Raw genomic sequence first — 24,647 nt, forward strand, 5'->3', positions numbered from 1 at the left:
TTTCAGAACATAAAACCCACCACCCAGAGTTCATTGTCATTAACATATTTTCCAAGACTTTGTATATATAAAAATTTTCTAAGCTCCTATTCTTACCTAACTAAATATGATGGACATGTTTAGTTTAATGCTAATGAATATAAATCTACATTGCTATTTTTAATATGTTGATAATATTCTATTTTATGAACATACCATAGTTACTGTAATCAGTCCTTACTGAAAGTCATAGTGTTTCAAGTTTTTAAAAAATCATAAACAAAACTGAATCTGCTCCAAATTATATTACCAGGGGCAGATCAATTAATTTCTCAAAAACTTATTTTCACAACCTGGTAAGAGTTAATCTATAAGTATCTAATGAGCTGTGTTATGGAGTTGCCCAAGGCCCAATTTTACACAAGTTGCAATATTAAATGAAATGTAGCAAATTGGAAAGCCTATGACTTTGGAGCATGTATTACTTTTCTATTGCTACTGTAAAAAAATTCACCACAAACCATAACTTAAAACAACACAAATTTATTATCTTAGAATTCTAAGGATCAGAAGTCTAAAATTATCTGCAGCGTTAAGTGTCTTCCAGATGCTGTAAGGGAGAATCTGTTTCCTTGACTTCCAGGTTCTCTGGGCTGCCTGCATTCCTTGACTCATGGCCCCACATTGCTCTGACCTATGCTTCCACAGTCACATCTCTCTCTGATACTTTCCTCCCTCTTATAAAGACCCTTGTGATTATATTGGATAATCCAGATTAATCTTCCCACCTCCTGATTCTTAATTTAATAGCACTGGCAAAATTCTTTTTGCCATGAAAAGTAAATAGTCACGGATTTCGGGTATTAGGATGTGGATATATTTTATTCTATCTACCATAAAGCATGCATCTAAATTTGAATCTGTGTTCCTCCACTTTGGAATATCACACGTTCCTTATAGCCTTGTTATTCAAAATGTGACTGTGGACCAGCAGCATTGGCATTAACTGGAAACTCATTAGAAGCAAAGAATTTCAGGTCCCACCTCAAACTGAATCAGGATGTGATTTTATCAAGATTCCATGTAATTCTAGGCAGAATTAAAATTTGAGAAGTATTACCTATCAGTAAAATCAGAAGATACAATTAAGCAAAAAAGAAAAACATCCCATAATTTTAACTAGTGACAAATTCTAAATTTTAACTAATGACAAATTAACATTTTGGCATACATTTATTTTAAAAAGAGAATATCCTGAACATATTGTTTCGTAACCTACTCTTTCACCAATGCATTGTGAATGTATTAACATGTCAACAAATTCATGTCAACATAATTTTAATGGACAATTTGTGTTTTATTATATATGCATGTATCATGATTTAATCATTCTTTTCTTGGTAGTCACTTAGAAACTTTTTACATATTTACTTTTAAAAACAGCCTTGTGCGATGAACATCTTTGTAATGCAGGACTTACTGCCTGGTTCAAATCCTAACACTGCCACTTACTAGCTGTGTGACTTTTGGCAGGTTACTTGCCTTCTCTGTGCTTTGTTTTTGTTTTTTGTTTTTATCTGTAAAATGGGCATAATAAAAAGCATCTCAAAAGATTGGTTTGAGGATTAAAATACATGATTCATATAAAGAACTTAGAACTATTTGGTACATTACATTGTACATGCTCAGAAATGTTATCTATTATTATTAATCTCTATTTTTTTTTCATAACTTCTCTTTCTAGAGATAAGAAAACTTAGATCACTAAGCTAGCTAGTAGCAGAGGCAGGGAGAACTGAACTTCCTTCTTAATCTTTCCACCCTAGCTATCCTTTTGGAGTAGAGCACCCAGCAAGTTTAGGACCTTAAAAAATATTCATGAGGGGGTTGACTGATGAGAGTAGGACCCATGAAACAGTGCAGTTTAGCAGATGATATCTAGACTACAGAAGGGAAAATGGTTCTAATTTAAGCTTCAATCAACCCAGGAAACAATTGATTTTCTCAGGAGTAGGGAAACGCGGCACTATGGTTTCCATGGTTACAGATCCCGCGGAGTCCAGCCTGCCTGCACTCTATACTGCGCAAGCGCACACTGCTGATCTAGATGCCCGGCGCCTTGGGTTTCGAAGAGGAAGCCCCTCCTTCCTTTTCCCGCCGTTGTCCTATCGCCGTCATTCTTTGCTATTCCACGCGCTCTGGGAGCCGGTGACGCAATATTCGCGCGTCCGCGTCGTTTAGAGCTGCGACGCGGAACATGGCGCGTTCCTAGAAGCCGCTTTCGGCATCAGTAGGCGGCGGCGTGTGGACTGTAAGCGTGGGGCGCGGGGCCAACCGTTGCCGCTTGGTGTTGGGAAGTGGAAGCGGGAGAACTGGGCTATTCCGGACCGAACCAAGCGGTGAGGCCCCGGCCTGAGAGCCCCAGAGCGCGCGCGATGAAAGGGAGGAGTGGGCTGGACAGCGGAGACCTGTAAGGCGAAGGAAGAACGTGGGGCTACCGGGAGATAAGGGATAACAGTGGCGCGGCGAGGGCGGCCTGCACGCTTGACTCTCTGCGTAACCCTAGGAACTCCTGGGAGCTCGGGGCTGCCCCAGTCAAACGGGAGCGGGAAGCATGGCATAGAGGAACCAGGGTACGGGGAGGCAGACACTGGGTTGCAAGATGAGTAGAGCGTAGGGTGCCCATTCTGGATGCTATTGCGGGCCAGGGTGGTGCATTTGCCCTTGGGATATAGGTGGTGCAAATTTTGAGAGACCATGGTCATCTTTAGTATAAAACCATTGTATGTTATCGCACACACGACACTGCTGCTAATGGCAATACTGTGAACGCTTTAATTAAATATTAGATCCTTGCTTGCCTTTAGTGAAGGAAGTGAAGGAAGGTACACATTTTCAGAGAGGACCTGCTTGCTAAGGTATGGCCGCCAGTGCTCAAGCCCAGTGACTTCTGCAGCTTTATATTTGGGGGGAATTTGTGATTGAGCAATACGATTTGAGGCCCATCGCATTTGTCGTTTTTCTTTAGTCTTTTGTGACATGGTGGTGATTGAGGGAAGTATTATTTCAAAGTAACTTGACTAGAATAACTAGGACTGGTGAATTGCCTACTGGTGCCAAGATTGCAATTGACATACTCCCTCCCCACCCAGTTAAAAGGAGCTTAGTTGTTGTAGTGCGGTAGTGTCCTTGAGTTTTGGTTATTCTTAAGGGAGTAAGGAAGAACAGTTTACAACCATATATTTTTGTTGGATGGAGAGTTCACTCCTCCATTTTCATGTTCTTTCAAACTTCTATATTCAGTGCAGAGGCTTCAGGTTAACGACAGAGTGACTACAATATAAGACATCCATTGTAAGACACCTTTTCTTCTATCTTGTCACAGAGGAAGATTTTCGTGATTTTAGAATGCAAATCTCTCCCTATTGGTCTTGATAGGAATGTGGACCCCATCCCCCTCTCCCCAACCCGTAACCTAGCACAGGGAATAGTAGAAACAGTTTAATTATAGCAGTGCTTTGTGGCAATATGTTTTAGCCCTAGCGCGGCTAGACTGCTCTGTCCTAGTTACAGTTCCTAAAGCAGAAGAGAATTCTCACCACAAATGAATTAGTTGTGGTAATATGATTAGAGGTTCTAACAAATGTGAAAATTATTTGGTAATTAATACAAAAATCTTTATGTGACATTGCGAATGTGTTTGCATTCAGATCAAATTAGAATGCAAAAAAATACTTGTAGGCTTGAGATACTAACGATTTTTTTTGGAAATAAATATATATGTTTTTCAAGAAATAAAAATATTTATATTTTGGGAGATAATATGTTTGATTAGATAGATTTTAACTTTTGTGTTGCATGTATGTATATGAGTGTATATTTGTATTTAATCTTCGGCTTCTAGTTTTGTGTTATTGTTGGCAGAATTATTCTTTTTCTATCTGCACCCAATGTGGACTGTCAGTTAATATCAGAGTAGTTCAGGGAATGGCAAGACACTTAGTACAGGTGCGAGTCTGGAGTGTCTTTGGTTTTCTGCATATCAAGCTGATTACAGATAAGCTCACAATTATAAGCTTTGTAGAGCTTGAGCTGGATCAGTGTTCTATACCCTTGCTACGCAAAATGTGGCAAATGGCATCACCTAGGAGTTTATTAGAAATGTACCATCTCAGCCTTAACATTAGATCTACTGAATCAGAATTTGCATTTTAACAGGCTCTCTAGATGACATGATGTACATTAAAGCTTGAGATGCACTTCAATTGATAAAGAAGACTGAATAAAATTATAGTATTATTTATTTTAACGTGAGATCATCTTATGCTGATTATCGTGTCTGATGTATCTGGTTAAAGAAACTAAGGCCCAGCAATAGTAAGTGACTCGTATAAGGTCACACTTTTTTAGATTCATAACCCAGATTCTGATTCATTCCAATGCTTTTCTTTTGCTAGTTGCTGCCAGAGTTCACCTTATTAAAATTGAATTAAAGCTTTCATTAATGACAGCTACGTGTTCATTTAACAACAAACATTTATTGAGTAATGGACGAGCAGCCCAATAATCCTGTATGTCTCCAGTAACTACTCCTGTTTCCTGTGGTAGTTATTAACCCACCACTTCCTTTATTCTTTCCTGGATAATGTTGCTTTCTACTTCACAGAGGTAATGAAATAAATTGGTGACAATTTTACTGCTTTTTGTTCTCTTTCACCTGCAAACATGTCTACCTCTATTGTTCATCTCTAATTGTGCTGAGTTTTTCCTCCTCAGGGAGACTTTCTTTAGTCTGTTATTTGGCAAACATGTCTACCTCTATTGTTCATTTCTAATTGTGCTGAGTTTTTCCTCCTCAGGGAGACTTTCTTTAGTCTGTTATTTGGCTAGGGCTGCCATAACAGAATACTTCAGATTGTGTGACTTAAACAATAAAATTTTTTTTTTTTTTTTACAGTTTGGAAAGCTCAAAGTCCAAGATAAAAGTTCCAGTAGGATTGGTTTCATCTGAGGCCTCTCTCCTTAACTTAACAGATGACCACCCTCTTTTTGCCTCTTTACATGGTCATGTCTTTGTGCACTGGGACCTCTGGGACCTCTTTTTCTTATTAGAACACCAACTCTATTGGATGATGGCCTCATTTTAACTTAATCATCTCTTCAAAAATCTCTCAAATACTGAGGATACTGGGAGTGAGGGCTCCAACATACGAATTGGGGGGAAACACAATTCAGTCCATAACACTTGGTGATCTCCTTTTTACTCTCTAGTGGCACTAACTTATTAGGAATTAAACATACGCATCTTAAATGCACTCTCCTCACTTTAGATTCATCTTTCATTTCATCTGTAATTATTTCTTAAGTTTCTTGAAACAGTTATATTAATTTTCTCCACCTTTTTACTACCTTTTTTTTTTCTGTATATTGAAGGCTGGCAGTCTCCTGTCACTGAATTTAATGGGTTGATGATCACCATTATCTCTGTTGTGAAACGTAATGGAATCTTTTTAGTAATTTGACATTTTGACTAGTTGTCCTCCTTGAAATACTCTTAAACTTCTGCAACACTTATGGTCTTATTTCCTTTCTGTGTCTTGGCCAGTCTTTCCTCGGTTTATTTTTCTTTCTTCTCTAACCACCTTGATATTCGTTTCACTCTGGGGTTGTGTCTTCTACTTCTGCCTACTCTCCTTGAGTGGTCTCATCCCTGATAACTTCAACCGCTAGCTCTATTTTGTTGACTCCCAAATCTCTGTCTCTTTAGCAAAGATTGTTCTTGAACTCTGACACATTGTTGTCTTAAGATACCTTAAACTTATGCCAGAAATTATATCTAACCCTTTTTGAAGTTGCTTCTCTTTCTTCCATGATCCTTGCATGCACCACTCAGTTGGAGATGCCTAGAATCTTAACTCATTACTTGTATGTGCTACTCTTCTCATCACTTACTAATTATTTACCAACTCTTATACCTCTTTCATCTACTCTTTTCCTCTGGCTACTACCTTAGTTCAGATTATCATTATTATCTGAATGTTTGTATAAACCATCTAAATAATTTCTTTGCTTCCAAGAATACATACCATCCCTTCTCTGCCCTTCCTTTTTCTACAGGCAGATTGCAGTGTGACTCTACAGTCCTTCCATGCAGACTTTGAGATTAAAATCCAAACTACCAAGCCTAGGAAGTAAGGACCTTAGTGATTTGGGCCTTGCTTGCTTTTTGCTTTCACCTTCTGCTGTTTTCTGCCTCGTGTGCTTCTGTCATGCCAAACTATCTACAGTTTCTCAAAAGTTTTAGGCTGCTTTTTAAAATTGAGTCATTTATGTGTCGTGTGTCTTCTGCCTAGAACGTACCCCTCACCTGCCTGACAAACCCCCTTACTGTACTCCTGTGGGTAACTCCTACTCAGCACAAATGCTGCCACCTTGTTTCCTTCTGGGAAGCCTGCCCTAGCCTCCCTGTGGTGAGTTAGGCCTCTTACATTCTTCTGTGTAACAGCTTATAGCATTTACACTATATTGTAATTATTGTCTTTTTTCTTCTCTAGACTTGACTGCAAAAACTCTCTCATTTATCTCTCAGAGTAATGCCTGGCCAGTTAAAACTACTTCATTGTCGAATACTGTAAATTCAAATTGAATCACCAGAGAGTTTAATGCAGGCTTTATCTTCATTCTAATCCTATGCTCTCCAATCAGCTTTCTGATATTTACTTGGTTTATCATTAGACTTTTCTGCCTTCATTTATTCAATAAGTATTTATTGAACACCTACAAATGTCAGACATTAGTCTAGGCACTTGAGATACATCTGTGATCTAAAAAGACAAAAATATCTCTGCCCCTACGGAGAGCATGAAGACATACCTCGGAGATATTGCAAGTTCGGTTCTAGGCCATAACGAGAAAGCGAGTCATAATCTTTTTGCTGATGGGGGGCTTGCTTTCAATTGGTAAAAAACCCACAGCATCTGTGAAGCACAATAAAGTGAGCTGCAATTAAACAAGGTACGCTTGTGCTCTAGTGGAGGGAGACAGAGAAATATATGGGTAGATTATATAGTATGTAAGAAGGCGGTACACAGGGCCACAAGGCAGCTGTGAGAGAAGTCCTGTTCAGAAAACCCAAGTATTCGTGTCTCACTTGGAGTTTTTAGTGAAATGACAATAGTAAACTATAATAAGTCTCTTGCCTGTTTGGTATATGTGAATGAACACCTCCTAATGAGAAAAGTTAAGGAGCTTATCCTAAACAGTAGTTAGCCCTACACCAAGATAGTGCCAGCAGTGAGGCCCCAAGTAGTGTTACTACCTCTTTGACATCTCTTTGGCTGAAACAAAAAAATACACATATGTATTAAAACTAAACAACAGCCGTTATGCTTGTTGATTTTAAAATTCCTTCTCTGACATAAAGAAATAGGAAGGAGAAGCTGTAAGCCTGATTTTGAGCCAGATACTGTTCTTTGAATTGGAGTAACAGCATCTGCCTAAATTTAATAAACTATAACTGATCAGATTTAAGTTTAATCAAAACCTTTTGCTAAGTTTAACGTTAAGATATCATCTGGTTCTCGCCAAATATATACATCTTCGGTTGGTAATTTCCAATCACTGGTCCAGAACATCAGTGTCTATATAACTCTGTTTTAGGAGAATCTCATTCTTATTTTGAGAGTTTAGCCTAAATAGTCACTGCATTTATAAAAAATTATTCATTAAAACAGGTCTAGGCTGTATGCCCAGTAACGTCCCCCCAATTACGAACTATTCTACATTTTATCATTAAAATGTTCCGAATCATTAAAATAATTTCCCTGTCACCATAGAGACATTCATATCTGTTCTCTAAACGGTAAGTATATCTAATTTAAACACTTTGTTTTACTGAGCAAGAAACTGTGTTCCAAAGTTTAAAAAAAAAACTGTGACTTCTATAAAGTCACAGCTCATTAATGACATTTCTGAAACCTAGAATTCAAGTCTCCTAACCCAATACAAAAATTTTGGCAAAAGATTTCTTTCTTTTGGATCATGGTGGTGTCTATTGATACCTCAAGAGAAATTAGGTGTTTTAGAGTTTGGGGATTTTTTTAGCTTTGACCTGAGAATCAGAATAAGACATCAAGACCATAGCTTATATTACGGATAAATTGAAGAGCAGAATGAATGGAGTCAGTGAAAACACCATACACAAAGTTAACAAGGTAAAGATTAGGAGAATTTTAAAAGACCGAAAGGAGTATTGTACAGGATATACAAGGAACCCTTGTGAATCAACAAAACGAGAAAACTGGACAAAGGTTATAAATAGATAAGTCACAGATAGGAAAAGCCAAATAAATATCAGAAGAGATTCTATGTCACTGGTTATCAGGAATTTTTTAAGAATTGAGATATTACTTAACAATCATCAGATTGGTAAAAATTACAAAGTCTGGAAATATTCAGTGCTAGCAAGAATGTATGGAAATAAACCCTTATTCATTGTTGCTAGGAGTACACATTGGTACAACCACTTTGGAAAACAATCTTGCCATTGCTGAGAGAGAGGGAGAGGGAGGACAGAGTGTAGGAAGGAGGGAGGAGAGAGAGAGAGAAGAAAGAAAGAAAAAGAAAGTCTGTCTGTCTGTCTATGACCAAGGTATAGCCTATGACCCAACAGTTCCACACTTGGTGCTATAATCAAAGAAATTCCTGCATAGACTACAAGGAGACAAGGATAAGAGTGTTCACCTACAGTAAGAGAGAGTTGGAGACAACATGCTGTCCCTCTTTAACGGAATAGATATATAAAATGTACCTTGTCTTTTCCTTGTATTTGTTCCCTCTGGCTGGAAAACTCTTGCTTCTAGGTATCTGCATATCTTGCTTTTCAATTTCAATCCAATCTCTGTTTAAGTTGTCAACTAATCAAATAGGTCTTTCCTGGCAGTCTAATGTAAAATAGCTCACCCTTCACCCAGAAGCTCTCTAGTCTGGATAGCCTTAATTTTTATGCATACCACTTTTAACTATCTGACATTCTAATATATTGTCCAGACTCCCTTGATTAGAATTTAAGGTTCAGAGACCAGGGACTTTGATATGTTCAAAGGTGTATTACCAGAATCTAAAATAATAACTGGCACATATGAACAATGATAAATATAAATACACTATTTAATACTTGTGATAATAATCAATATTTACAATATTTATAATGGTTTTCAAATTTCAAGGTTGCTTTATGTATAGCAACTAAGGATTACATTAAAGAGATCAGAATTTCAACAACAAAAAGTGATGAATAGATATTTGTTAAACAAATGAATTCAATGACAAAATCCCAATCTCTGCTATAAAGTCACAAAAATGAACCCAATTCTCTTACTTTTCAAGCCCACTCAGTCTAACTCCAGAGTATATAACTCCACATTTTTTAAACTCTGATGATGCATTTCGGATTTACAGTATTCAACAATGAAGTAGTTTTAACTGGCCAAGCATTACTCTGAGAGATAAATGAGTCTTTGCTTTCAAGTCTAGAGAGGAAAAAAGACAACAATTACAATATAGTGTAAGTGCTATGATAAGCTGTTACACGGAAGAATGTAAGAGGCCTAACTCACCACAGGGAGGCTAGGGCAGGCTTCCCAGAAGGAAACAAGGTGGCAGCATTTGTGCTGAGTAGGAGTTACCCACAGGAGTACAGTAAGGGGGTTTGTCAGGCAGGTGAGGGGTACGTTCTAGGCAGAAGACACACGACACATAAATGACTCAATTTTAAAAAGCAGCCTAAAACTTTTGAGAAACTGTAGATAGTTTGGCATGACAGAAGCACACGAGGCAGAAAACAGCAGAAGGTGAAAGCAAAAAGCAAGCAAGGCCCAAATCACTAAGGTCCTTACTTCCTAGGCTTGGTAGTTTGGATTTTAATCTCAAAGTCTGCATGGAAGGACTGTAGAGTCACACTGCAATCTGCCTGTAGAAAAAGGAAGGACAGAGAAGGGATGGTATGTATTCTTGGAAGCAAGGAAATTATTTAGATGGTTTATATAAACATTCAGATAATAATGATAATCTGAACCAAGGTGTTAGAAATAGATATTCCCAGTGAAAAGTATTGTTAAATTTTGTTGGCTTAATGAGCCCCATTTCAGTAGAGGAAGATACTGAATGGACTACTTATTTATTCATTCATTATTTTTTTTCAGCCATTCAGCATACTGTTGATTTCTTATAGTATCTTTTGTAGCTATTTCTTTCCTTACTCTGATATAATTCCTGTTCTTCCAGAAGGATGTTATTTCTTTGACCTCTTTTTGTTACACCTTTTCTAAAAGTTTGCCTTCTGCTCTTAGAAATTACCATCATATTATTGCTTTATTTAGTTCATCAAACATTTACTGAGGATTTGATATATCCTTGACACTATAGTAGGTGTCGGCATATATAGATTAATAAAATAAAATTCTTGCATTTAAGCAGCTCATGATTTTGTAGATGAGATGCAAGTAAACAAGGAAAGAGATGTAATAATAGAATTATGTGGAGGAAAGGGTGCTTTACTATCTAGTGCAATTACAGATTTCCACAGGACGCGATATCAGCTATGAACAGCAACTTTAGTGATCTCTGTATCATGGTCCATTAGTTGCCATTTAAAAAAAAAATACATAAAAGTAGAATTGTATAATGAACCCCTGTTTATCCATCACCGAGCTTTAACAATTATTAGCTCATTTTCAATCTTATTTCATCTTTTACCTACTTTCCCTCTACCTACCATTGGTAGTACAAACTAGAAGCTTGCTCAGATTCAAGTTTAACTGGTTTTGTTTGTTTTGTTTTTTAACAACCTGCTTTAATTTAGATTTTGTTTCCTCAAAATAATAGAATTTCCCTCTCTTTAAGCTTTCTAGTACGATAACTTTTCTATTTTTATTCTTTTTGAACTCTTCTCTGGTCTGTACATGAGTTCATTTCTTGTTTTAGATACATTGTCTTTCTCTAATTGGCTTTTAACTCCAAGCAGTTTAGTAATTTTGTAATATTTCCTATTCATAATGCCCAAAGAATATGTTTTCTGCCTCCTATTCTTTTTGTAGATTTGGGCTGTAGATTATGATTTGACTTGCAGGAATTTAACCATCATTGAAAAAAAAAATAACATCTTCCTCTCATCCCTCTGTAGGAAATGCTTCAGTAATACATGGTAAATACTATCGTGCTTATACATTTAACCAAAGGCCTGCTCTCCAAGTTTTTATTTGCCCAATACCTGTTCTTCCAGGAGGAAAATTGAGGCTTCTAAGTTATTAATGTCACTTTCTCAGTGGCTTGTATATGGCCATTCTTTTTCCTCTTTATGAATATTTATCTTCTGTGGAATACTGCAGTGCTTTTCTCATCAGGTGATTTCATCCCTTTTCTAATATTACTCTGCCTGTACATGTTCCACAGTTTCTCAGTCTCCTTTATGTTTAAACATTGTTTATGTTATTACATTTTCTTAAATTCTGTCATTTTTACTTTGTGTAAAGCTCAAAACACATTCATGGCTTTATCACATGTTTTGTTTTGATAGAGAGTATTTTTAAAGATGCAGTATTGAACTACAGAAGTAAAAACAGCCCTTGAGGAAGTTTTTTGGTTGTCATGTTTTGCCTTATGGTAAGGCTTTCATTTTCATATTTTGAATCCCACCTTTTTTGTTAAATTATTCTTTAAGGCTTTCATTCATTTCTTTCCCACAGGAGTTCTTTTCTCAGCATTTATTGACCTCACTTCTTGAATCTTGAAAACCTTACTGTATTTCCGGATGGTTGTCCTGGCCAAGTGGTCACTGAGAATTTCAATGTCCTTCTCTTTCTCTGTCGTTGAGGGAAAAAGGATGCTTGGAATATACTGTTTGTGGTGTAGCACTTCTTACCATCAGGTGGCACTGCAGATTACTCTATTTTTACATCTTTAGAATGGTAGATCTAGTAGCACAGTTACCTGGTGAAGAAGTTGATGTGGGAACTTGTGGAGAATACTTAGAAATCTGATTAAAGACACTGTATTGCTAAAAAAAAAAAAAGACTATATTGCTAACAAATACAAACTTATTTTCCTCTTCTGTAATGGAAATATACTATATATAATATGTGAAGCTTAAAGGAAATTAAATAATTAGTAAATCAGAGCTTTTCGGTTTTATTTTTCTCAGGCTGTTAAATATTTTAAACTTGTTTTAATAAACACAATAGTAAGAATATTAAATGCTTTGTAGAGATGACTACTTGCAGGCAAAACTGCTGTTTGATTACAAGACTTGGTCTCCTGAGTGAGGATCGTTTTTTGGCAAACATTGCCATCACAAATATAGGTAGTATGGCAGTACTGTTGCTTAGTAAATCATTTTACTGAACCAAGTTCGTAAGCTTTCTCTCCTGAACTTTTATGATGAGAGTGCAATTAGTGACATTATCTACTTAAATATGTGATATTTAATATATTACCATGAATTTTTTGGTATGTGCTTGACAAGAGAAATACACGATGATTTGAAGCTTTTCGGAAATTGGGATTTTTAGAAGCAGGGAAGAGAAATGAAGCAAATTTTCCATGGAAATTTAGAATAGGTAAAGATGAAATTTCTTGGCCTCTAAATATGTGGTTTTTTTTTTTTTCATCATAATGGTAAAATATGTGGACTGTAAGAATCCTTATAACCCTTTGGGCTACCCTCAATACAACTACAGTTTATAATCTGATAGATTTCCTTTTTGTCTTTTATTCCTAGGCATTTTTATATTTCTATACTTTTACACATATATTTTATATTTGACACTATAAATATCTAAGTACAAAACAGACCAAGAATTTTTTTAAGTCCTGATTGGCTTAGGAAGATTTAAGCTTGTAGCTTCTTCCAAGTGGGAGCGTTTGTAGGTTCTTTGAAACTCATGAGTACATGGGAAATTTTAGGAGTAGAGAAGAAAAAGCCAGGAAACAACTCCTCTTCTCCTTATTGTTATATATATTTTATTGCACATCTTTTATTTCAAAATATTTGATAGTCTACATGAAGTCTCATAGGGACTTCAGTAGTCTTAGTGTTTCTTTAATTTGCAGTACTTAGAGATATATGGAAACATCTTTAGTCAAAATGATCCCTATGAAGTGTTATTTACATATAGTATGCAGGGATGCTACATAACTTATAATTCATGCACAGAGAAGAATTTTCCTGTCCAAATTGCCAAATGACCTTGAGAAACTGAAATGAATCCAAACTGTACAGTATGAATTTGAATGGGATTGGCATCTTTGGAACTGTCTGGCTTATGTCCAAAATCTTATGTCTTTAATCTTCCTTTAATTTCTTGAACAAATTCTCTCCCTTGCTCTGAATTAACATTAGTTATTGTTGATACTCTAGCCACGTTTTTTATTTCTTCAGTCACTTTTTCTTATTCCTTGCTGACTGGCATCTACATAGTTAAAGTACTTGAAACATCTTTATTAAGATATAATGTGTAGACCATACAGTTCACTCACTGAAATTATACAATTCAATAGTTTTTAGTATATTCACAGAGTTGTACATCTACAGTAAATTTTAGAACATTTTTATTGTCTAAAATAGAAACCATGTTCTCATTAGCAGTCACTCCACATTTTCCCCTGATCCCCCAGCCCTAGGCAACTACTTACTTTCTTGTTTTTATAAAATTGCCTATTCTGGATATTTCATTAAAATGGAATCATGTAACATATGATCTTTTGTGACTGCCTTCTTTTACTTAGCATAATGTTTCCTGGTTCATTTATATTGTAGCATATATGAAAAAAGATTTCTTTTTATTCTCAAATAATATTCCATTGTATGTAAATACCACATTTTATTTACACATTCATCAGATGATGGACATCTGAGATGTTTTCACTTTCGGCTATTATAAATAATATTCCTGTGAAAATTTATACAAGTTTTTGTGTAGACATTTGTCTTCATTTCTCTTGGGTATATATGTAGACGTGGAATTTTTGGGTTATATAGTAACTATGTTTAACATTTTGAGAGACTGACGTACTTTTCTGAAGCAGCTGCACCATTTTACATTCCCACCAGCAATGCATCAGAATTCTGATTTTTACACATCCTCATCAATATCTCTTATTATATATCTTTTTGATTATAGCCATGCCAGTGGGTATGAAGTTGTGAAGATTTACTCCTAGATTTTTCTCCTAAGAGTTTTATAGTGTTACCTCTTAATGTTTAGCTCTGTGATCCATTTGGGGTTAGTTTTTGTGTATGGTGTAAAGAAGAGGTCCAGCTACTCTTTTTCATGTGAGTAGCCAGTTGTTCCAACATCATATGTTGAAAAGACAATTCTCCACTGAATTGTCTTGGTACCCTTGTTGAAAATCATTTACCTCATATGTAAAGATTTGTTTCTAGACTTTCAGATTTGTTTCATTGACATATACAGCTATCCATATGCCAGTCACCAACATTGTCTTGATTACTGTAGCTTTGTAGTAAGTTGAAATTTGAAAATGTGAGTGAAATTCCCACATTTCTATTTTTGATTGTGATTAGAGAACAATTTCAATCCTTTTAAATTCATAGATGCTTGTTTTGTGGCTTAGCGTATGGTCTATCTTGAAGAATGCTCCACATACACTCCACGTACACTCAAGAAGAATGTACATTCTGCTGTCGTGGAGTGGGATGTTATGTAATTGTCTGTTAGGTCTGGTTTGTATATAATGTTGTTCAAGACTTCTTTGTTGGTCTTCTTCCTAGTTGTTCAATCCATTATTGAAAGAAGAGTATTGAAATCTCCAACTGTTATTATTTCTGGTGTGGAACCTCTGCCCTTTGAGCTGGCTGGGGTAGGCATGATTAAGGCCCACTACTCTTGGGGCCTGATGTGCTTGGGCTAGAGTATCTGTGCCAGGAGTGATGTCTGGGTGGAATCACTTAGCTGTGCTTGCCTGGAATAGAGCTGCAACACATAGATGGGGTGGGTGAGAAATGCTGGTTGCTCGCCCCTTTGGAAGAACTGTGGTGAGAGGGATCCCCATGTTCTTGGCTATATCACACCATGGGGCAGGAGTGAGTTCCTGGCTCCAATGCCACAAATTCTTGCTGTTTTTTTCAAGATTTAGTAATAGTTTATGCATGAAGGTTTCTCTATTTGCTGCATGTTCTTAACTACACTTTCCAGAGACTAAAAGGTGGTTTTTAATAATTTTTACCAATTATGGTTGTTTCATTGAGGAGAGGATTTGTGTAGCTCTTCACACCACCATTCCAGAAGTATTCTGGAAAAGAAGAGACTTTCTATTTCAAGTTGGGTCTAGAGTCTTGATTAGATTAAAGCTGATTATTTGTTATTTCAAAGATGAGATTGTGTACTTCTTATTGCATCACATAGGGAAGCACTGAAGGTCAAGTTGTGCAGCTGTTCATGATACTAAGTTTGCCTTTTTGGTTGAGCTGGTGACTGACAGATCCCTCCTTTTTAAAGGTTGGTTTGTTTATTACATTAAGCAAATAGTCTGTGGGGTGATACTTGGACACACTGTTCCCCAAAAGCTACTCTTTCACTTAATGATTTTAGCATCCCTTATTGATCCATGCCTGAATAAATTATTTCACCAAGGGTACCTTTTTGATTTTGAGATTCTTTTTTCTTCAATTTTTATTGTAATCTTGCACCTTCTTTTTCTAAGTCAGTTTACTTACTGCTTTAACTTAATAGTGGGGTAGGAATCTCTTTAAGGACAAACTCAGATAATATAGTAGTCTAAAGAAAATCATCATAGCTGAGATTAAAGTCATTGCAGGCCTGAGAAGTCTGTCTGTTGGTGGCAAGCAGAGGTGCTGAGTTTTCCCTTGTCTGCTGTTTCTTGTAATTAAAATTAGTAAGTTTCTAACTTCAGGCACATCTGTATAACTTTGGATTTTTTCAGAATTCAAAAAGTATCTTATAGAAACAAGCCTAGAAAATCCAGTAACGGGATATGAGTATTTTTAGGCTCTTGGTCACACATTACTAAATTGTTTAGACTTTCATAGAATCAAAGAATAGTATAAGTCCACAAATGAATAAATCGAACTGACTGGATTGTGAAGTACTATAATGAGAAGGGCAAAATGACTGCCCTCTTAATTTTCACTTTCTCCTTTTCTATTATTGTTCTTAGAGAAGAAAGAATATGCATTTAAATTTTGAGTAATTAATTCTCTTCTGTCGTTGAGAGCTAATAAAGTAGTGTTTCCTCTTGATTTTAAAACTATATAAATTAATGAAAATCAAAGCAACCTCAATGTATACATTATTAGTGAGAAAAAAGACAAATTTAATCTTCTGTTTGCTTGTTTGTCTTAAGGGTCTTATAGATAGAAACACAGAAAGGTAGAACATACATTCTTCTAACATGTACAGAGGATTTTCCTCAATACATGTTAACCTCTGCATAGGAGACCTAACAGTGCTTCCAGTGAGAGACTAGCTTCCTTGGTCTTCAGGTCTATCTGGTGATGATCTCTGTGAAGATCCTGTCAAGTTCTTTGAGAAATACATTTAGCCATTCCCACAAGTTAGCATCTGTCTCTCTTATCTTCCAGTCTGCCTCTCTTGTTTTCTCCTTCTTTCCCTTCTTCTTCCTCTTCCATCTTTATCACTCTCAGTCCTCTTTAGCTATTTTGGAGACTCTGTGTCTGCTTCACTTCTAGGTCCAAATAACAGTAGAAACCCTGTTAAATTTATGCATGCTAATCCTCCCTTCAAAAAAAAGTACTGAAGGTTAGTTTTCCAGGTGTACCACTCTCCAGCTGGTTACTAGTAGTCAGTAGTAATCTGTCTTTTAACCCCAGTGAAGTTTATTTCCACTGTTACATCTGAATGTCTTGGTACATCTCCCCTTACCCCTCTTTCTTTGTTGCCATCACTGTCCTTTCAAGAGAATTTCACAATTGAGTACTGTATGGATATTTAATGCATAGAAAATGTGATATTTTTAGATTTCTGATGGATTCAGGCATCTTTTTGACAATTTCTCCAGGAACCTATTGTGGGAGAGCATGGAAGGTTTGTGGACATGTGGGAGTAGGGTGTGGTGAGGCCATTTTGTTATAGTAGCAAGAGCTGGATTTCCAGAAACCTGGTTATCAGGCCTCATTTTGCCATACACGTTTGCTACATGACCTTGGACAACTCTCCTGATAGCTGTAAGTTCTTCCTCTATAAAACAGTAATATTAGTCCACCTGCCAGATTGCTTTTATAGATTTGTTTGGGATCTTTAAAACATGTGTTTTTTAAATAATCCATTATAAGTCTCATTCTTGAATTGTTATTTTTGAGGATGCATTTAATCTGTAATTTAGGAACTGATTGCTGCTTAAAGCTTCCCTTATAAGTTAATTAGTACTTGGAAATACTTCCAATAGAAGTTATGAATGATGGTTTGTTTCTCAGACCTAAAGTCTTTTTACTTATTAGGTGAACCACTCATAATAGTGTTTGTTTTAAGGATAAGAATATTTCTCTCTGCTTCTCAATTAATTATCCCTCAGAATTTGGATAGAAAAAGAGACTCTCATTCTTATTTATCCTAACAGCTATCACAGTGCTTGGACCAAAATTAGTTCTCCAAAAATATATGAACTAGGCTTTCCCTCCCACATTGGATGGGCTTCTTGGGAGCAAGGGCCAAAATCAAGGTGTGGAAGGGATAGGGCATATACTTCTAGGGAGGACCTGGATGGAGCAGGGTGCTGGAGGATGGTAGGGATAGGAACTCTATCTAGCAGCTTCCATTAGAACAGGTAAGTGGTGAGAGTGTGCGGGGCATAAGAATAAGAGTACATAGAATGAAGGATTGCCTTGCTGTGAAAGTCCAGAGAAATGTGAGGTGTGAAGGTGCGTGTGTATGAGTGTTCTGCACAGTTGTTGCTCTAGGTGAAAATTGTCCTGGGGGTTGACAGTAGTCAGTAATTTTATTTTTCAAGTGGTAGCCCCAGACAAGGACATGGCTTTTTTCTTTCTTTTTGTGAACGAAGGTGGGATTTGGATGAGTTCTAGCAGAGCATTTCTCTATTATTATATTCATATCAATATATTTATATTTTCTTCCTAACTTTCAGTGGCTTTTTTTGTACATATATAAAAGTCTAGTCACTTTATTTTCCCCTATAAGGTTGTACATGAAATACTCCTGCCTACTTCTCCAACCTCATCCTGTTTCACTTTCTCCTTTTCTCATTAAGTGTCATTTGTCAATGGTCTTAAGGCCTTGTTTTCAGTTGTTTTCCCTACCTGGAGCTCTGCATGGCTGGGTCTCTTGTAAATGCTACTTAAGAGAAGCCTTTCCAGAATGCCCAGTCTAAAGTAACACATTAAATTTCAGTCCGTCCTTAACACATTATCTTATTTTCTTCATTATCACTACTTCTCTTTTTCTTTTTCTTTTCTTTTTTTTTTTTTAGTTAAACAGATCTGTCTTTTTCCATTAGAATGTAAGCTGCATGAAGTCAGGAATACTGTTTTGTTCTCTGTTGTAGTCTGAGCACCTAGAACAGTGGCTGGTACACGGGATGCTGAATTCAGAAATTTAATGAAATAAGTTAATAAAATGCAATCAGTTAATTAGTTGCCATATGATTCACCGTGAAGTACTTTATTGTTTAAAATTGATCACTTTATTCAGCAAATATTTATTAAGCAAATAGTATATATTTTATTGGGCTTTTGGGACTGCAGAGATGCTTCCGATGTTGAGTCTGTCATTCAAGGAAGACAATATTAGATACTGGCTAAGACTAGTGGCTTTGGTATTTAAGTCCAAGCACTGTCACTTAATAGATTGTGACTTTGGCAAGGTAAAGTCTCTGATCCTTTAGTTTTCTACCTAGCACATAGAATTATTATTAGTGGTACATAAGTGAATAAAGCTTTTAGTACAATGTTCAGCATATAAAATATATGCTTAGATATTCGCTTTATTAAAAAGATTTTTAACTTTATTTTTATTTTAGCTGGCTTGAATTGAATTATGGGAATTTTAAGTAAGGGTGGCATATAGAAAAGATAGAAATCCAGCAAAAACATGGAGTGGGTGAATTACTGAAGTATAGGAGTAATTCAGAGCATTGAAGCTTGTTATATATTTGTTTCTGTTAATAATTTTTTAATGTATAATGTACATTCGAGTATGTTAATTTATCATTGCCAGGTTTCCATGGATCTCAATAGTGCCAGCACTGTTGTTCTTCAGGTCTTAACACAGGCCACCAGTCAGGATACTGCTGTGTTAAAACCAGCTGAGGAGCAGTTGAAACAATGGGAGACACAGCCAGGTTTCTATTCAGTGTTGCTGGTAAGTTGTTCTAAAATAGTTCATGATATTTTTTTTAATAAAATGAGAAACCATTATTTTAATTGTTTTAAAAATCTTGTATTGCTGGTTTACCTAGTGAAACTGAACCAACTGTTTGGCTGCCATTGCACTGCCATTTACTAATTCAGGGCATGGATCTTTGAGGGCCTTTTAAGAAATGTTTGTTGATGGATGAATAAGTAACCTAACAGGGTGTCGGTAGTATCTGTTCAGAAGGCTTGATTGTGCTGATTTTCTATTTTAGCATGTTAATGCTGAACTCATGACAGTATACTTTCATGTTTTGTCTTCATCCTTGCCCTGGTTAATTGTTGTTGTCAGAGTTGTTCAGGCCATCTCCCCACTGCAGTATCAGAGTCAGGTCTACCTGCTCACTGTGTTTCTCTTTGAAACATTGTTTTCTTTTTCAAACTAAAATTTTTATTTTCTTGACATATCTGCACTTTTCCTGGGTGTTATGAGAAATAGCTTAATTAATAGATTATATTTATAATAGATCAAACACCGCTAAGTTTAACTTAATTCTTCCTTTTCCCCTGTATTCACTGTCTTGGCACTTTTAGTCTTCTTTAACCATAGTGGTTCATTCTAGTTTGAAGATTTCTTAAATTGTGTGCCTGATCTTAGGCTTGTGTTCTGGTCCTATTATTCAGAATATGTATGGAATATTTCTACTTGGATTGACACCTGCAGCTTAACTTTTCTTGGTTCCCTATGTGTAGCTGACACAATCTCAGATCCACCAACTTCCACAGTTGTTCCCACATTACTTCCATTCATTCACTCACATTTATGAAAGTTCTGCTATGCTGGACTCTGCTAGACTCCAGGCTAAGACATGATTCAATCTAGTGTGGAAGGTAGACATGTAAAGTGTTAAAGTCGATTGTGATTAATATGGTGAGAGAAGTCCACCTTCTTTTGCAGAGGAGACCTGAAATGAGGGACTATGACTGCCCTGTCATGAGTATTAAGGACTAAATGAGACTTACCCAATTATCTTTGTAATCTTTTGTGTGTGTGTGTGTGTGTGCGTGCGTGTATGCACATGATTTTCTAAAAACTGCATCATGGTATAGATACTATGTTTTTAATTCTTAACATATAATATTTTTTATGGTAAAGAGCACACATTAATATTTTTGGCTTTGAGGTTTTCCCTACACAAGTTTGTGTTTAAGAGGTCAATTCTAGGGGTATGAGTTGTGTTTGGTCTGAGGTGTAGTGCAGTTTTAGTCAGTTAAACTATTCCTTAACATATTCCCACTTTTGTCCAGTGCATCCACTATTCTAGATAATTTTTTTACAAAGAAATAAAACACTTTAATTCTCAATGTTTGTGATGTTTTAAGTTACAGGGTAAATACTACTTTTATTCTTGTTATTTTCATATATTTATAACAGTTATACATTTTTTATAATTTAAATAAACTTTTTGATAAAAATTAAAGGTCACAGAGAACAATTGTAATTTTCTTCTTGATTGGTAAGACCCCGTTGCATGGTTTAGCTTGCACAGTCATTTTTATAGTCTCCCACCACTCCAACGTGCAGAATGAGGACTCCCTGTGTTTGGACTGACAGTGAGTAAACTTTTTGAGTAATGGTTAATTTTCAGTTGAAATTATTCACATCACTTCTGCCTTTATGTAACTTAAAAATATTCTACTATCAAACTTATTTGTGAGCATACTTGTTTTGATAAGGAAGATACTTAGAAATAGTCCATTTAATAATGTGTATTAATATCCCAAGAGCCTTGACATCTTTTAATCTATGCTGTGGTGGGTCTACTTTTCTTTTTTAATTTAGAAGGTATTTATTTTAGTTTTTTTTTTTTGTTTGTGTGTGTGTGTGTGTAGGTTGTGATGCATAATTAGGTTTACTTTGCTTTAGATTTATTAGGAAGATTTTTAAACATATTTAAAAGTAGAATAGTATAATAAATCTCCATATATCCCTTACTTGGGTTAAACAATCAACAGTCTACTGAGCAGGTATGTTTTCTTAAATTGTAGAAGCTATAGATATTTAGAAAATAACAATAATGATATATGTAGTGACAAAAGTCAAATAAAACATTTAATTAAAAAATCTATCCCTACTTTATTGTAGGTGTTAATTAACTATACCTTCAACTTACTACACGTTCATTCTAATACAATGTTTCTTATTTACAGAATATTTTCACAAACCACACTCTGGATATAAATGTAAGGTGGCTTGCTGTGCTGTATTTTAAAAATGGAATTGATCGTTACTGGAGACGTGTAGCACCTCAGTAAGTTCCATTGCTTTCTTTCTCTCAGTGTAATCCTTTCCAAATTCAGGGAGCTATTGGAATGTACTTGTTAATCTTCATTCTTTATGTAAAAGAATATGTTTCTGCTTACTTCAGCAGTACATATACTAAAATCGGAACAATACAGATTAGCATACTCTCTGTGCTAGGATGACATGCAAATTGATGAAGTGTTTGATATTTAGAAGAAAAAAAAGTGCCTTAACCTGTTCTACATAGTTAATTACAAATCAATGTCTATATTATTTCTTTTGTATTCGGTAGAGGGGGTGTGTAGATTTCTTATAGGTGTGCTTTTGAAGATCTTTAATTTTATAGGTACAAAACAAATGCTGAGTGAATGAGTCATATTGAAAAAGTCTTTTTCTTTTCTTTCTTTCTTTTTTTTTTTTTTAAGATGTAGGAGGTTAGAATTTTAGAAAGAAGTCTTTGAGAAGGGAGTCCCAGGTCATTTCTGAGCCAGCTGGATGTTAATTCCCTAAGTTTTCTGCATAATTTCCTTTGTGGGAATGTGATAGTATACATTTATAATCTCATCAAATTCCATTATAACTATTCTGTAGGTGGTTAAGTGAACAGATTTCTTTTAATAATTAATTACATTTAATGTAATTGATGGAAAGACAATGCAGACATCACCCTGGAATTCCTTTGACAGGAAATAGTGAACTTTGCTGAAGAAGTAACATAGTCTTTGTTCTCCAATAGATGGCACTATAGCTCTTTACATTCTTATATTTATAAAGCCTTAAAACTTGTCTGAGTACTTCAAAGTGCATACAAAATATGCCCTCGAATGACATCGAAAGCAAATAGAATATGTTTTGTTTTTTATTTTATTTTATTTATTTAAATCGAAATTTATTTATTTATTTATTTTTTATGGTGACATTGGCTAACGAAATCCAATAAGTCAGCTGTATACTTTAACAGTAAGGCGTAAACACTGTGTGTTCACTTCCTATAGGCAACTATAATATTTTAAGGCTTCACTTAAGATACTATAGTATAAAGTGAGCCCTTCTCTTATTTTAAAATTGGTTCATAATTTTGAGTGAAAGTATTTAGTGATGAGAAACAGTTATTGAGTTTTTGGAAACAGTGTAGCAGCACCAACTTTTCTACTGCTGTATCTAAATTTTAGATATTTCCTAAAATTCATTTTTTACTGATTTTATGAAACATGGTTATAAATGACTATAAATAGTTATAATATGGTTATAAATGACAAAATAGTCATTTATAATGACTGGAAGGGAGAGTAAATCGTGATTAAATATTTCAGATTGTTCTTTCATATAAAGAGTTAGAAACGAATTTAGTTTAAGTTTAAAACATTAATGGAGTTATTATATGATATTAGGTTGTTAAATCCCAAGCTATCTCTTAGTACATGCTGAGATACAAGCTAGAAAGGAGATGAATGTATTTAGGGACGATGTTAAGAATTTACTTAGAAAGGGAGCAAGGGAGCAAAGATTAGTAATCAAACTCTTGTTTAAATTTGACACGTAAAAAGACTGCTTGTTTATATTTTTATCTAAGGTTTATTTTATATAGTTTCTACTCCTACTACTCTTTTCATGGAATAAGGATTACTTTAAGCTTATATATCATTGTATGCAATGCAACTTTAACTGGGTCCTAATTAAGTAGATACTATCCCATCATATGATATTTTAGTAAATGGGCTATATAGTCTGAATTCATCTAATGATAGCATGTGCATAAAATTAAAGGTGGAATATTAACTGTTATTGGAGAATTGCCAAAGTTTTCTGCATGTTAATGACTTGTTTTCTTAAATATTCCCCCTCTTTCTGATTGTCACTCTCCCCCACCCCCTTTTTTGGTAGCTGATCATATTATATTAATTAAAATTACGAAAACTGTTAAACCTGACTCTTTGGCATAGAAGAAAACTTGAATTTCAAGTTTGAAGCAAAACATAGGAGAAAACAGTTCAGAGATTCAATGATAGAAGGGAGCTATTAAAGTTGGAAAATACAGCAGTTACGAAAGGATTAGGGATCATTTCTGATGGGAAAGCATAGACTTCCATTGAGCTTTAATTCTTTTCACCCAGATGTTTTTCTTAATCTTGTTTTCTCATTTGTTTACTAACCTTGAGCAAGTTGCCATTAAGGTTTAAAAAACTATTGTTGAAGTATAAAATATAACATACTGAAAAAGTGCATAAATGATGGTACAGTTTGAATGTTTTTAATGTGAACATAAGACTTAGATATAGAACATTACTAGCACTCTGAAAGCCTCCCCCCACCCCCTCATGGTCACCTATTCCACACTCTCGCACCCCAATTAAGTATCATCTGATATCTCTAACCATAGATTAGTTTTCCCTGTTTCTGAACTTCATACAAGTAGAAATCATGTAGTATGTTCTCTTTTGCGTCCGGCCTTTATTCAGTATTATATTTGTGGCATTTCTCCATGTAGTTGCATAGAGCAGTAGTTTACTCCTTTATGTAGGAGTATAACATTCCATTTAATGGACATATCACAATTAATCTATTTGGTCTGCTGTTAATGGGCATTAAACTTAGTTTTAGTTATCGACTGTTGAAAATAATGCTTCCTTGAAAACTCTTTTGCATGTCTAGTTGCACATAAGTGTGTATTTTATTGCCGTTCATGGTCAGATGTATGTTCCACTTTAGTAGATACTATCAGTTTTCCAAACAGGTTGTACCAATTTACACTCCCACCAGCAGCTTGTGAGTGTTGGCATTTACTCCACATTTTCATCAGCATTTGGTCCAATCTGTCTTTCATTTTGGTCATGCTGGTGTGCTTGGTAATTTTTGCATTTTCCTGATGACAAATGAATACCTTTTTAATATATTTAGTAGTCATTTGGATATCCTTTTTTTGTGAAGAGCTTGCCATTTGCACATTAAAAAATTGGATTATCTTACTGATTTGTGTGACTTTGTATATGTTATGGATATAAG

At 35.4% G+C, this 24,647-nt stretch overlaps 1 protein-coding gene and 1 pseudogene across 6 annotated transcripts in view; both read left to right on the forward strand.

Annotated features, from left to right (window-relative positions):
* The first annotated feature begins 2,159 nt into the window (after nt 1-2,159).
* The window catches only part of IPO11 (importin 11), a 163,862-nt gene continuing 141,374 nt past the window's right edge, over nt 2,160-24,647 (forward strand). For 2 of the 6 annotated variants that reach the window (XM_039870007.1, XM_039870012.1), the window contains exons 1-3: nt 2,198-2,378; nt 19,206-19,349; nt 21,551-21,651. In XM_039870007.1, the coding sequence (XP_039725941.1) occupies nt 19,212-19,349; nt 21,551-21,651 (239 nt within the window). In that variant the 5' untranslated portion in view covers nt 2,198-2,378; nt 19,206-19,211. Of the gene's footprint in view, nt 2,450-19,205; nt 19,350-21,550; nt 21,652-24,647 lie in introns of all 6 variants that reach the window. The other 4 variants (XM_039870008.1, XM_039870011.1, XM_039870009.1 and 1 more) reach the window with 4 other exon arrangements.
* On the forward strand, nt 21,760-21,857 carry LOC120608430 (uncharacterized; annotated as a pseudogene).

The sequence above is a fragment of the Pteropus medius genome, unplaced genomic scaffold (genome assembly GCF_902729225.1).
Source record: "Pteropus medius unplaced genomic scaffold, Ma_sr-lr_union100, whole genome shotgun sequence".
In the NCBI taxonomy this organism is placed as follows: Eukaryota; Metazoa; Chordata; class Mammalia; order Chiroptera; family Pteropodidae; genus Pteropus; species Pteropus medius.